Source organism: Manis javanica, chromosome 2, assembly GCF_040802235.1.
Source record: "Manis javanica isolate MJ-LG chromosome 2, MJ_LKY, whole genome shotgun sequence".
NCBI classification, from domain to species: Eukaryota; Metazoa; Chordata; class Mammalia; order Pholidota; family Manidae; genus Manis; species Manis javanica.
The window spans coordinates 67,506,021-67,520,811 of NC_133157.1; the positions used below are offsets into that span (position 1 = coordinate 67,506,021).

At 40.5% G+C, this 14,791-nt stretch overlaps 1 protein-coding gene across 1 annotated transcript in view; it reads left to right on the top strand.

The window, feature by feature from the left end:
* The window catches only part of CFAP95 (cilia and flagella associated protein 95), a 69,077-nt gene that overhangs the window by 23,882 nt on the left and 30,404 nt on the right, over positions 1-14,791 (top strand). The window contains 2 exon segments of the mRNA XM_073228634.1: positions 10,968-11,086; positions 11,960-12,028. Of these exon segments, the coding sequence (XP_073084735.1) occupies positions 10,968-11,086; positions 11,960-12,028 (188 nt within the window).

Sequence of the window (14,791 nt, forward strand, 5' to 3'; positions counted from 1 at the left end):
ATCTTAATAGTTATATTTTTCTGTAGACTTTTTGTATATAAAATACTTGTTCATCCGTCTTGTTTCTTTTTCTTCTCAACAAAGTTGGTAAGTTGATAAGAAAGATATACATACATATAGTTCTAAAGCTAAGCTCTGACCCCAAATATCTCATTCAAGGTTCCCAGTGTAAGATGTGGGGGGGCATACAGGCACAGAGCCTCCAGCCTTCACGAGCTAGCTCTGGAGGCAGCAGGATGGATGAGTCCCTCTTCCTCTTGTACAGAGCTTCGATAGAGGCCTAAATACTGTAATACTCTTGATCTTTGGTGAGAACTGTGTGTCCTAAAGCAAGATGCTGGACCATCTAGGCAGGACCTGCTATGAGATTCTAAATGAGGTTAGGCCAATATGAGGGGTTACATCATGGAAGACTGGAGTTGAAGGAGGATTTAGTTAGTTGCAGATTATATGTCTCTTCTTCCCCAGTTGAGAGGCTTTTCAAGGTGATCACTCAAAGAGATTAACATATGTGTCCTGGAATTTAGAAGCCATAGGGTCCAGGTATATAACACATGCCTGAGAATCTAAAGGTGAGAGGTTATATCTGATCTGACAGGGCTGAAAGAGACAGAGAGCAAGCAGCTCTTGGAGCAGAGATGGTGGTGGTCAGGATGTATGAGTTGCATGAGTTTACCCATGGGACCTGCTGGAGGCAATTTGCTGGAGGGCTCTTGAAAGAGCAAAGAAACCCAGCACAAAAGACCCACCAGGTACACACGGATTGGTAAGAGGAGTTACAGTTAGCCAAGAGGAAAAGAAGTTCTGCTTGCTTCCAGAAAGCTTCAGTTGGAGGTTATGGTAAGAGAATCTCTGGAAATAATTCCAAATGTGCCCCATGGGAGCAGTCACTTTGGAATGTCCTCCAAGCCCGGGACCCCAGTGCAGGTCCAAAGGGTAAGAGCTACTTAATACAATACTTTTTCACCCCATCTCCCACACCAACCAGAGCTGGGAGAGGCCTGTGAGTTGAGGGGAGTAGAAGAGAGAGACCTGGACGGGAACTGACAGTGAAGCAAGGACCCACTCAAGCAGCCTTCCAGGCCTAAGGCATCACTGGGCTGGGGAGGTGGGAGACTTAAATCTAATGCAGTTAGAAGTTTTGATCATTTCACTCAACTGGAACCCTTTATAACCAAAATGAGGTCCTTCTTGAGATTGAGGGGTCCCAGAAAATATATGGGACTTGCCTAAAATTTTCATTAAACAGAAGGAAAGAGCTAGCTATCTATGGGGGATAAGGAACAGCTTGATTAAAAGGTGCTTCATGATTGCATCTCTCGGTGCAGTAGGACCAATTCCGTAGGAGGGTTGTATGAGCAGTGCCTCATTTCATCTTGTGGATGACCCTTCAGTACATACCACATTGTACAGATGAGGAAACAGCCCAGTGAAACTTAATCACCTGTTCAAAAGTCAAACAACTAGAAAGTGTATTAAAAATTAAAATCGATTTTTTTCTCTCTGGTTCCAGAGTCTAAGATCTTTTGGAGTGTCAAATTGTCCCACTCCTTTTGGAGTGTCAGATTGTCCCACTCCCAGCCCAGTGACCCTCGTACATCCCCCAACACTACAACCTTGTGATTTTCACTTGTCTGACACCAAATGCAATGGTGTATTTTTTTTCCCTATATATGTGTATAACAATAACAGTATTATTCACAGCAGTAATAGTGGTGTAATTTGGGTTCCCAGACCTGATTCCAATGTGTCTAAGTATGTGGGAGGGGGTCTTCCCACACATAGTTACTCCAAGCAATTCTCGAAGACCAGCAGGGTGTCCAAGAACTCAACTCAATCCTGATGTTACCTGCTTGGAGACAGCACCAGATTCTCCAGGTTAAAGGCTCTGTACTACAAAGCTGCCCTCCACAGCCCTCCAGATGCCGGTCACAAGCCCCAGGCGGTTCTCTGTGCTTCTGACCTACTGGGCTACATATTGGAGATTCCAACAACCTCCCCCTTGGGTTCAATTAATTTGCTAGAGCAGCTCACAGAACTCAGGAAAACACTTACATTTACCAGTTTAATAAAGGATACAAGTTAACAGCCAGACAAAGAGAAACATAGGGCAAGGTCCCACATAAAGGAGCTTCTGTCTTCATGGAGCTTGGGGTCTGGCACAGTGGCACATGCAAGCGTTCTGGTTCCCCAAGCGTAGACGTTCTCCCCGACTCGGAAGTAGGATCTAACTGAGCAGTGCAGAGCAGAGAGCAGTAAGCTCTTCTCAGGAGATATTGTGAGGACTTAATTGCATAGTCGTGATTGACTGAGGTATTGGTTGTTGGCTGATTCAACCTCCAGCCCCTGCCCTGGGGTAGGATCCAAAAGTTTCTCATTTAACATGACAAAACACCCATCTTACTTTTAAGACTGCAGTGTTTTCAGGAACAGTGGATGAAGACCAAATATACTTGGGAAATATATATTTGGTCATATTTCTTATGACTCATTATATTGCAAACCGCCTTGCAGAAAATGAACCTGGTTGGTTTTTTTTTAACACAGGTTTGGACATCATATACATCTCACTGCTTATATGTTGGGGCATTGATCTCCTACATCTTAGCTGTAATCCCTGTCCTGTTCCCTGAATTGCATCCACATGTACTGCCTAGCCCGATTCCCATTTGCTTCCCCTACTGAATGCCTTCTTAGCATTTTTAGGTTTTTTGCAAGATTGCTGCTGAGTGGTAACTTCTAATATCCACTAGCAGTTCTGTTTAGCTGATTAAAGGTCTTTTGCCCTTAAATGATGCTGCTGGGGCTAATGTGACTATTGTTTCTTTGTAACCAGATGTAAAATGGGCCTCTCTTTGCCTACGTTTTAGCTGGGATTCCCGAAGGCCAAGAACAAAACGATAGTTTCATATGCCAAAATGAAATATTAGGCTACTTAGGTGAAACCCTCAAAGAAGATGGTGCTCTTAGGCCACCACTCACATGATGGATGTAAAAGGGTTGAAATCCAAGAAGGAAAAGAGGAGTTTGAGAGTAGAGACAAGGTTTTGGAAAAGGCATACTTTGAAGCTCATCTGCAAACCCCCTCAAGTGCCTGGTAAAGTTACAGATAAGGGGCTCTGGTGGTCTGTCTAAAGCAGCAGAGTAGAAAGAGGGGAACCGGCTCATGTACACCAATGGGGGGGCAAGGATAAGCGAGCACTTAAGCCCAGATACAGCATTTGGGGGCCAGATGTGGGCCATGTAGAAGGAAAAGATGACAGGGAGCCATTTCAAAGCCAGCCCAAGAGCACCTCATGTGCGGATGGTTCACCTGGATTCCCAGGGGCTGAGACAGGACATTTAAGGGCAGACAGTGGATCTTGCGTCATGGAAAATGCCATCAAATGTTCCCAGACGGGATTTCAACATCTACTGGAATAGCCCCAAGAAATTCAGCTTTAAACGTCCATCAGTCCCAGAGAGGATCAGATACAGACATGCCCAGAGGATACCAGACAGGATTATATACTTTCACCTTTCCTGCATTTACCTCTTCTGCCTCATAACTTCACACTCTTAAACCCTCAAAGGGGCCAGAGGGACTTGGGGAGTAGAGAAGTCTAAGGAAGACAAGTGAGAGGAAGCCAACTGTACCCCCTTTTCCCACTGAGGTATACTACGTCAAAGCAGACCCAAGGTGGAGTAATGAGAATCTTTCATTTTAAATTAACTTTTGGCTAGAATGTGGGACTGGGTAATTTACTAACTCAGCAAGACTTCTTGAGACAGAAGTAGCCAGAAGGTTTCCTGAGAGTCATAAGAAAAGTCCAGGGATCTGTCCTATGTTTCATCAAGGGGCATAAAGAAGAATTTGCACCTCCAAATGGTCGTGGATGGGCAATGATGGAGGAAGAATAGACTAGACCTATGTTCTGACTGTACCTACTTAGAACTTTCACTTGTTCAATGATCCAGGTGTCCATTTGAATATGAAAGAGCAGCCCATTCACATCATCCCTGTCCCTTCCCTTCCTTTAGTTTTCTTCAAGATACTTAAATCACTGGACATGTTTAAGATATCTTTAACTGCTAGCTGTCCATCTCCCCCTACTAGAATACAAGCTCCATGAGAGAAGGGACTTTGGCCTGTTTTGTTCTTTGCTGTATCTCCAGTTCCTAGAATCTTGCCTGGCACATGGGATGCCCAGTAAATAGTTGCGGAAGGAAGGAAGAAGGAGGGAAGGAGGGAAGGAAGGAAGGAACGAAGGAACGAAGGAAGAAAGGAAGGAAGGAAGGAAGGAAGGAAAGAAGGAAGGAAGGAAGGAAGGAAGGAAGGAAGGAAGGAAGGAAGGAAGGAAGGAAGGAAGGAAGGAAGGAAGGAAGGGTGTATATTCAACAAAGATGTTTTGAGGACCTCTGATTTTGCTAAGTGTTGGGGTCATAAACAATTCAAAACAAGGTTGCTGTACTTCAGAAACTCACAGGCTCAAAGGGAAAACGGAGGTGTGCAACCATGGTGGCAAAGAATGCTGGATGTTATGATAGGGAGATGATTGGGATGCTGTGCGGGGCACCTGAAGTGGGTTGAGGGGAGGGTCAGAGATGGATTCCTAGAGGATGTGGCTGCTGTGAAGCTCCTGCACTTAATCTTAAAGAAACCATCTGTAAGTGGAATCTGGAAACATACCACTCAGATTTCAGTGACGGAATAATCAAATTCCTTCAACTGATGGTCCTCAGGTGGGGCCATGGAGGATGCAGAGGCACAGAGCAGTAGTAATTCAAGCCCCTGGAGTTTATTTGATTATCTTTTTAATCTAAACAATTATGGGAAATAGTATTTTAAACTGCAGTATTTTGTTTTGGTTATTTTATTTGTACTTTACCCAGGTACTACTTAACTATAACAGAGTGAGTCCCACGCAAACTAAAATGATCAGGAATACTTCTATCATTGTTTCTTCATTTGTAAAGTCCCTCATCCAAGGATCGTCACAGCATTACCTAAGGCCCTGCCACAGTCACATATGTAAGACTGCTTCTGAGGAAGTGACACATGTTGAGTTTCATAAACTCAGAAGGATTAAGTAGAGAGCCCATTTGATGCTGTGTCACATCTGAGAAGTTTTCAGACACAAAGGAACAACAAAATGAGTAATTTTATTAAACAGATTTTTCTTATACAGCTAATAGATTGATGCCAAGGCATTTTTGGAACTAACAAGACAACACTGATGAGCAAATTAGGTTAGTATTAGTATTAATAGCATTACAACCATTTTGGACTTTAAAATGGCAAATAAATGAATGGTACAAAAGTGTGCTAACATTAATTTTATGAAAAGATGAATAGCTAAGTGGGTCTCAAAACTGAGCTGTTTTAGTGGATGAAAATATAGAATTTAAAAATTAATGACCCTAAAAGGGATGTAAAGGGATGCAGCTGTACCAGTTTTGAGAAATTCAATTATCAGTTCCTTAATTGGTTCAGGTATTTTTTTCTTTGATTAACATAATAGAATAGTGTTTAGACCACTATAATCTTACAAATGTTTCTTGCATTCTAATCAAAGTGCCTGGAAGAGGCACATGAATCAAATTTTTACAAATGGAATGATTTTAAATGCCATTTAAAGCTGGAAATAGGAAGATGTTGGGAGATAGTGGCCCTTGACTCAGGGTCCTCTCTTGCTTCATGTCTCCATAATCTCTGAGCTTGGAGTGGATGCCATGGGTTCCAGCTTCCTTTCCTGGATCTACTTTGGATTGTTTTTTCCAATATCAGCATACTTGCATCTGCCTTTCCTGTTTCAGGAATTCTGTACAAATTTTGGCCAACTGAGTGTATTTTCCTTGTATTCTGCTTCAGCTATGGGTTTACTTACTCTAGCCAATATTTTTCATGTCATTACTAGGGACTGGAACAGGAATGAAAGTAGACATATGATATTTTGATACCATCATTCCCCTTTGCAACTCTTTCTGTATCAATAATCATACCCTAATTTAACTTTTAGAGAAACTATATTTTAATTTTTCATGTATTCAGTTTGTTGAAGCTGGTATCACTGTTACACTAAACAAACAGGACACAAAAGGTGAAAACACACACACACACGCACACACACACACACACACACACACACACACACACACACACACATACAACTACCCTATATTCTCTGCCTCTGCTATCTGTTTACCCTACTTTATGGAGAAAGTTCTTTCTCTACTCCTGGATAAGATCTTTTGCAATTTCCGTACTTTTCATGGTCACTCTCAGGTAGCAAAATGTCTGTTGGTCACATCTCATCAAAATAATGAATTTCATTTAGGTTTAAAGGTTTTCCCCTCCTCTCACTGTAGTCTGCTCCAGGCCAGGATAGCCTATAGAGAGAAATGTGTGTGCCTGGAAAGGGCTGACTGATTTTCTGTTTCTTCACTTGCTCTGTTCCTCCATATCCTCAGACATCGAAAGAACTAAAAGGTCTGTGATTATTTTACCAATATTAATTACTTAACTGAGATTGTTTTTGTGACAACAAATGGTTTTATTATATAAGAGTGAGCAGAAGAAAATAGGGCACTTGTCCAACATTTATTTATTCTAGGGGTAGGGAAAGAACACCCATAAAGGCTAGCTTGAACAGGTGGTAGAGAAAAAGAATGAAATTATTTTTTCGGTTGCACCCCATGAGTCCCAGTTGTTCAAAATAATGATGGGGAGGGGGCCTGTCTGCTTCCCTGGAATCCTTTAATAGTCTGTATAGAACTCTACTGAGTTCACCTAAGCATGAAAACAGAGCTAGAATTTCCAAGGGTAAAACTGTTGCTGAGAAATAAGAATAAACTTTTGGATGAATTTTAAAGGTAAAGACTTTTAACAAAGTCTCAGTATTACTTGTTGATGATGATGATGACATTGTTTTTGGCAATAGTGGAAAAAAGTTGCAGTTGGTAGGGGGAGTGCTGTTTAACTGGGTAAAAAAGATTCTTCCTCAGTTATGACTGAAGATGTAAGATAATAGCTGCCATCCTCTTCATTTCAAAGTGAGGTGCGAAATCACTTAGGGAGAACATGCAGAGCATTTGGACAGTCTCTTGGTCTCCCATGCACCTTGAAGATTAAAAGAAAGAAAGAAAAGGTTGAAATTGAAGAGATGTGGCTGAGTATATTTAGAATTTGGAGGAGTCATTTGGAGAGAGTGTATATGCTGAGCCCCAACCTCTTTGTCCCCGTGGGGTTGGGGTGGGAGTTATGTTCTGTTCACTGTAAGTTCTAGTGTGGGGACTCCAGGGTATCAGGCAGGGAACTTAGTAAGTGTTCCCCTGAAGTTGGGGAACTTGGTGACTGGGGTCTGACTCATTCCTGAAGCAGCCTGTGGTATCATAGGGGACATATGACTTGGGAAGTGCCTGACTTCCTTCAATACAGGCCAGGGAATTGTGCTTTCTAGGGACCCTGTGTGGAACCCAAGAAAGAAACATCAGTTTGGGATTGTCTAAAATTAATTTTCCTCAGAGGGATTCTGCAGGGGTAAATCCTCAGCAGAAAGAGGTTGGTTACCCTCAAATGTGGAACTTGAGGGTAAGTCCTAAGTGACTCCCTCTTTCCCTGTACCAGTTACCCAGTTTATATGTCTATTGGGTTTTCTTAAATACAGAACATATGGGAAGAGCTCATCTTGGAAGTTTAGAAATTAGGACTTAAAAAAATTGTTATTCAGGAAAATGGAGAATAAGAATAATATTGTAATGTGATCTTCCTGTACATACATTATATATTTTTATATTGCCATTTGACTCATTAGATTTTATTATGCAAATTAAATGGAACTCTTAATGATTATCCTATAAATTTGTGTTGTATTAATTTAGCTTTCTCATGTATGAGCTGCCTATCTCCAGTTTGTGAGACATATATTACATATATATCATATATAATATATGTGTTATAAATTACCCACCTTTATCTCAAGTTATGAACATATCTAGACTAAAGTGATTTTTCACATTAAGATGGTATAGGATTAAGTTTGTCTACATGCAACAGAAGTCACAAATCAACAGTAGTTGTTCACATAAGGTTTTATATTTTTATGTAAAAGGTCTGGAGGATGGCAGGCTAGTACTGGTATGGAAGTTCCGTGAACTGTCATAGACCCACTCCTTCTAGCTTTCTGCTCTGTCATCCTTCGTGTAGGTTCAGAGGATGGAAACATCTCATAATGTCCACATTCCATGCATCAGGATGAAAAAATTAGAAGTAGGACTTTTCTAGAGGTTGTATGTCTTATTTCCAGCACCAGTCACTGGTAATATTCTAAGTATAAGGAAGACTAGAAAATGTGGTCTGAAACACTATGCACCCAGCTAAAATTTGGGGTTATATTACTGATGAAGATGGGATATCTGTTATTGGGGGATAGCATTTGCCTCTGATACAGGAAACACAGGGGTTAAGATTGAGCTCCAGAGTCAGAAGGCTTCCCTTTGATTCTTGGCTCCATCATTTTCTAGGTTGAGTCTTGAACATCCCATGTCTTTGTTTGCTCAGATGTAAAGTTGGAATAGTAGAGTTTCATGAACATTTAATGTGAAGACATTTAGAGTGATGTGTGGCCATGTGCTGCTCTTATGGCTGTCACCCCCAAGATATACTGCAACTCACTACTCACTAAGCTACGGCCAGTATAGCCTTGTTTGCATAGTATAGTTTGTTTACTACTGTAGCCCTAGAATTTAGTAGGATACCTGGGTCTTCATAGATATGGATGTATGTATGAATGAATGAGTCAGACTGCATGTTTTGAATTGTAAGACTTCTACTTTCTTGCTGGGTTGCCTGGGTATTTCTTAATTCCCATCAGCCTCAATTTTCTCTTCCTTAGAATGAAGATAAACCATGCCAAATATTCTTCCTTTCTCTCTTCAGATCCACTCTCCACCCTTCTCAACCCTGCTCTGTGCCAAGGAGGTAGATTTTCATGGATTGCATCAATCCCTTGCAGAGCTTCCATGACCTCTGGCTTCCTGCTGGGATTGGCCTTTGCAGGGCACCGACAGGTGATCAGAGGTGGGAGGAGAGTTAGCTTAGACATATATTTCTGTGGGGTCCTCCCTGCAAGGTCATGTTTTGGCAACAGCTGTGAGCTACAGACTGAATGTTGTATCCCCTCAAAATTCACATGTTACTGCTCTCACCAAATACTGCTGGCATTTTGATCTTGGAGACTTCCTAGTCTCCAGAACAGTGAGAGATAAATTTCTCTTCTTTATAAGCCACTCAGTCTATGGTATCTCTAATGGTAGCCCACATGGACTAAGATACTATGTGTCTATTCTGAAAGTCACAGTTATCAAGTGATCCTCTCTTTACAGCTGTAGATCTTTCTGAGTTCCAGTAACTGCCCTGCCCTATTGCCCCTGACTATGCTATCCTCAGGGTGCTTCAACATTGTTTGTTGATTTTCTGAATGTTGGCTCGATTTTTACAAATGATCCTTCAGTAAACTTTCCTCAGTTCTCCATTTGATCTTTTCCTTCTGTGAGCATGACTGATATATGACACTCATAGAGTTGCTTTGAATATTTAATGAAATAGTGCATATAAAGTGCCTAATACAGTGTCTGATATAGAGTAATTACTCAATAATCTTAAGATCCACTAATATACTATTATGTGTGTTTTTTTTACTCCTCCTTATTTCATGTTTGGCAATATCTTTGTTTCATATAATTTTCAAAGGTGTTGATTTGATTTATTGAAATATTTTACTGCAAAAAATGATCAGAGCATATCTAAGGTTAATTTTTGGATCAATCTTATGCCTTGAAACAGAATGGTGCATAGTAATTTTTTTCCTCAAAAAGTATGTCTAATTTTTTGTTAAAATGTGTAATATGAAGAAGCCTCATACAGTGTTTCCTACAACTGACTTGTGAACCTAAGAGTTATGAGAAAGAGTAATTAAGCTAAGGTTCAGATATCAGAGCTGAGAAACCGGGCTGGGAGGCTGGTGGTTCAGGAGGCTGAGATCTTAGAAAACAGGGGTCAGATAAGCCAAGGATCTGTGCAGCCACAGAGTAGACCAGGGAAATAGAACTAGAGACCATAGTTAACCTTGCTTTGAGTACAGTAGGTTCCTAGTTATAACAGAGCCTTGTTATACTGACACAAAGAGGACCAAAGGCACATGACTACAGCTTTCATAATTCAAGTCTCCAGATTTCTGAACAGTGGGTTCTACTTGTTTAAAACAAAGTCTAGTGGAATTAATGTGATCTGGGGCTTCATTGGATGTCATGAGGCAGCTAGTCTTCATTTTTGGAGAAAGTAATGGATTCTCTTGGTGGTGGTGAGTTCTGATTCTCTGCTGTGGACTTCCACATTCATGATCTTCTAGAGTTTTATATGGACAAATGATTGAATCCTCAGCATCTATTTTTGTTCCTAAGATGATCTAGATGTTCCCATCATGCTTCTACAATCTTCTACAATTGGTTGGAGTCCATCTTACAGTTTGTAGGTTTTTCTCATAGTAGTGCTTGATAATGCATTGAGTTATTATCCTCTGTGATAGAGAATGGATGATGATGGTAAATGTGATGAAGATGATAGTGTCTGAAGTTCTATGTGATTTATGAAATAATTGCTACAAACATTTTCTTACTCAGGGAAACTGAAATATACTAAACATGAGAAGAAAATAGAAAGTGGATAGAGTTAGTATTTAGTTGAATGTAGCACTATCCATTTTATAGAAACAAACAATTTGATTTTTATTTTCCAACAACACATAGTAAGGAATTGTCATATTCACATATTTATAATGAAATAGTTGACTGCTGTGAAATATTATTTATCTTTTAATGTCAATGGAGTCAACAATTGAAATCAGAATGTACCCCAACAAAAATATATATTAGTAACTGACCATTTTTGGCAACATTTTTTTTCCTGTATGTGGCTTCTATCTTTCCAGATCTGGATATCAGAAGCACATGAAAAAATGGCTCAAGTTTATTTAAACAGAGAATTGGCTGAAATAAAGAGCAAGGCTTTATTGAATGAGGACACAATTACTTCTGGGATCATCAAAAGGTATACTTCATACTTGACTTACAGAATATGCACTTGCAGGAAAGGATTTCCTTGAGGAGTGAAGAGATATAGTAGACCCAGCTCCATATTACAGGAACACACCAAGCATGACAATGAATATATCTCAAGCTTCCATGGTTCCTGTTCATGCCATTCTATTTGGAATTCCCATTCTCTGAATTGTCAGCCAACTCATTCTGTGTCCTCTCTACATGTTCTTTTCTGTTCAGAGTTCTGACTGTCTCGGCTTGAACCTCAGTTCCACAATTACTTGTAAAATTTCTGTGGTGTTTAACCCTCTGTTTGTCTACCTGTAAATGGAAATTATTAAAGTATCTACTTTCATAGGATTGTTCTGAAGTTTGATAAAAAGTAGTATGAAATGTGCATAGAAATATTGCCAGACATGCAGCTAGAATTAGGTAAGCTGTAATTAAGCAGAATTAATTGCTTGTATATTCTTGTTTTCTGAGCTCTTTTTTATGTTCTACATAACAGCTGGACTTACATTCTAGTTATTTATGTGTAAGGGTGCTTCCCACAAGATAGTTCCCTGAGGACAGGAACTGTTTCTTAGTCCTATCTGTAGTCCTGCAACCTAGCATAGTGCCTTCTTCCCGTGGAAGTACATGACCTAGACTTTGACATACATTGTAGTTATTGGGAAGTGCAGTCAAAACAATTACAAAATGCTGGAATTTCTATTTACTTGCTGGGATAGTTTATTTTGCAAACTGCATAAAGGTTGCAAATATGAAAATCCTTTAAAAAATAATTATTATGAAAATTCAGCCCCAAATTATTTTTGTATGGCTTTGAAAGTTTATAAATGTCAGTTTGACATGTTTTCTAAAAATTGTTATCTTGTTGCAGGGACACTGGATTGCCTGCAACAGGCTTTGGAGCTCTCTTTACTAGACATCCACCAGATTGGCGCAAAATGTTAGTGGTCCCCTAAACTGTTACAGATTGCACAAAATGTATCCTAATGATTCAAGAGGTTTGTTTGCAGGAGTGAAGGGGTGAGCTGTGCACCAAGGTCAGCAAAATATCCTTTTATGTGGCATCTTACAGACTTCTTTCCTTTAACAAAAGTGTTCCCATGAATACACAAACACTGCTACTACTACTAACACAGTCAGTCCTCACTATCTGTGGATTCCATATTTCAAATTCTCCTACTTGCTAAATTTATTTGTAAGCCCAAAGTCAATCCTCAGGGTACCGTTGCAGTCATTCATGGATATGAAAATTTTGAGCCACCCAGTGGGCATGTTTGTAGCTGACGTAAGGAGCCTTCTCATCTCAGCTCTCATTCTGTACACAAATGTCCTATTCTTGGTCTATTTAGTGCTACAATGTTTGCATTTCTTGTGCTTTTTGTTGGTGATTTTGCTGTCTGAAATGGTTCCCAAGGGTAGCGCTAAACTGCCGTCCAGTGGTGCTAAGCACAAGAAGGCTCTGCTGAGCCTTGTGGGGAAAATACATGCATGAGGAGAGCTTCCTCCAGGCATGGGTTTTAGTGCTATTGCCCTTATTCAGTGTTAATGAATCAACAATGTATATTAAATAAAGTATGTTTAAACAGAAACACACATAAAACCAGGCTATGTATTGAGTGGTTAATGACAATGTTATGACCAGAGGCTCAAGGAACCTAACTCTATATTTCCTCTAAAAGCAATGGTTCACTGTTGCCTAATTCAGTGTTACCAGTTATTTTATAGATCATTACTGTGAATAATGAGAATTGACTATAGAGCAAGAGACTAATTTTTACTGGGACCAGCATGACTTGTTACTACAGAAAATAAATTTCTTTTCCACTTATCTTTCTAAAGGAGACAAACTTTAATGATTTCTGTAATGATGGATACATAAGTGATATGGAAATATAGAGACTTACAAGCATTACAAAATTCTAAGTATTGGGTTGTACATTATGAAGATATGAGTGCATGCCATCATTGCCAGCAATTTGGATGTCTTTTCTTCCTTTGAGAACTGTCCGGCATTAGAACTATTTTGCAGTTGCCTGGTATGTGGGGATTGCCCTAAATGATAATGCCCACCCCATTTCGGTCACTTGTTAACTCTGGCCTGGTGTTCCAACTGTGTGGGTTCTAACCCTGTGGCTCCAGCATGGCTGGCCTGTCCTCTGTCCTACACAGCCCGACATATCATCTCCAAGTGGACTGGAAGGTCTGCTGGGAGGACCCATACAAGGAGCTTTCTGGAAGATAGGCTTCTGGCTGTCAATCAAGGCGATGAGCTAAAAACACAAAAATCTGCAAATTCCAGCAAAGATATGAGAAGCAGAGTGAACTAGAGAAAGTCTTTGACAACTGTATCAAAACTCTGAGAAACTACAGAAAATGATAGACTAGAGCAGGAGAGGGCTGGCGGTTTGGAGGAAGGGAGAAGCGATAAGGCAAGGGTTAAAATCTCCAGATGGAGTGCTGAGCCATTGCCGGTGGGAACTGCAGTCTCAGAGGACCAGGGTTACCTAGGAGCTGAAGGAGTCTTGTTTATTGTGTTTGCAAACTTGGATTATCAGCTTATAGTGGATTTTTCTGCATTGACTTTGATTGCTGTTTTCAGTCCAGGGCAGGAAATGAGACACCCAGGCATAGTTTGTATAGGTTTTGATGTGAAGAGCCTACCTCCCGAAGCTCTGAAGTCAGCACAGAGATCTATCATGCCAGCCACAGAATAGCCAGTAGAATCACCCTGGGTTGTCTCCCCCAGCTCCAATTAAAGAAAGCAGTCTTGGATGTAGGGGAACTGGGCAGTGCATCTTAGGGCAAAGGAATGCCAGGGAAAATGAGTGCAGTTAAGCACAGAGACCTGCAGTAGAGGCACTCAACACATCTCTCCCACACTCACAGTGAAAGCACCAGCTGAGCCTCCCTTTTCAATGAACCACCTATGCTGTCATCAAAGACAGGCAACTGATAGTCTCAGGAACAATCAGATAAAGTCCCAGTTAAAAAAAATCATGACACTTCTAAGAATAAAAGCATCATGAAGAAAGACAAGCTATAGGCAACCTGTTCCAGAGGAAGCAGATCTGATAGAACACATGGAAAAGGAACTTGAATCTTTATTACTTAGGGAAATAAAGGAGACAGTTGTACACATAAGCCAAAATAATGAAAGTCAGGTTAACATGAACTTTCCAACAGCAGCCTTGGATGCAAAAGCATAACATTAAAGTAAGTGTTGAAGGAAAAGTATTTTGAACCTAGAATTATTTAAATAAGGGTTAATAAAGAAATCTTCAGACCTACAAGGACTGGTTTCAGACTTACTTTCCCACCACGAATAACTATAGAACTAGGCAATATACATAAGGCAACTGTTTTCAAGTGTTAGATAGCAACTGCTATGGCTCTGTATTCCTGGGGATGAGAAGGCAGCATCATGTGCCCCCTGCCTTACTGAGGACACTCTTCCTGACTGTGGAGCAAGGAGGTGAGCCCAAGTGCATAAAGCGTTCTTGTTGAGCTGGGAGGTACAGGAATAGGAGTTTAGAGCTTCTGTTGTGACTGGAATTTGTAGGTTAGAGTATTGGGAGAATGAAGTCGTGCGTGGGGGTAGGAATAGAAATCTGCATGCACTTCCCCTCAGGTTCTTGGTCAAGGGCAGGGCTCCACATGCACTATCTAATTAGTACATATCCCTGGTTTTAAAAAAATGAAATAG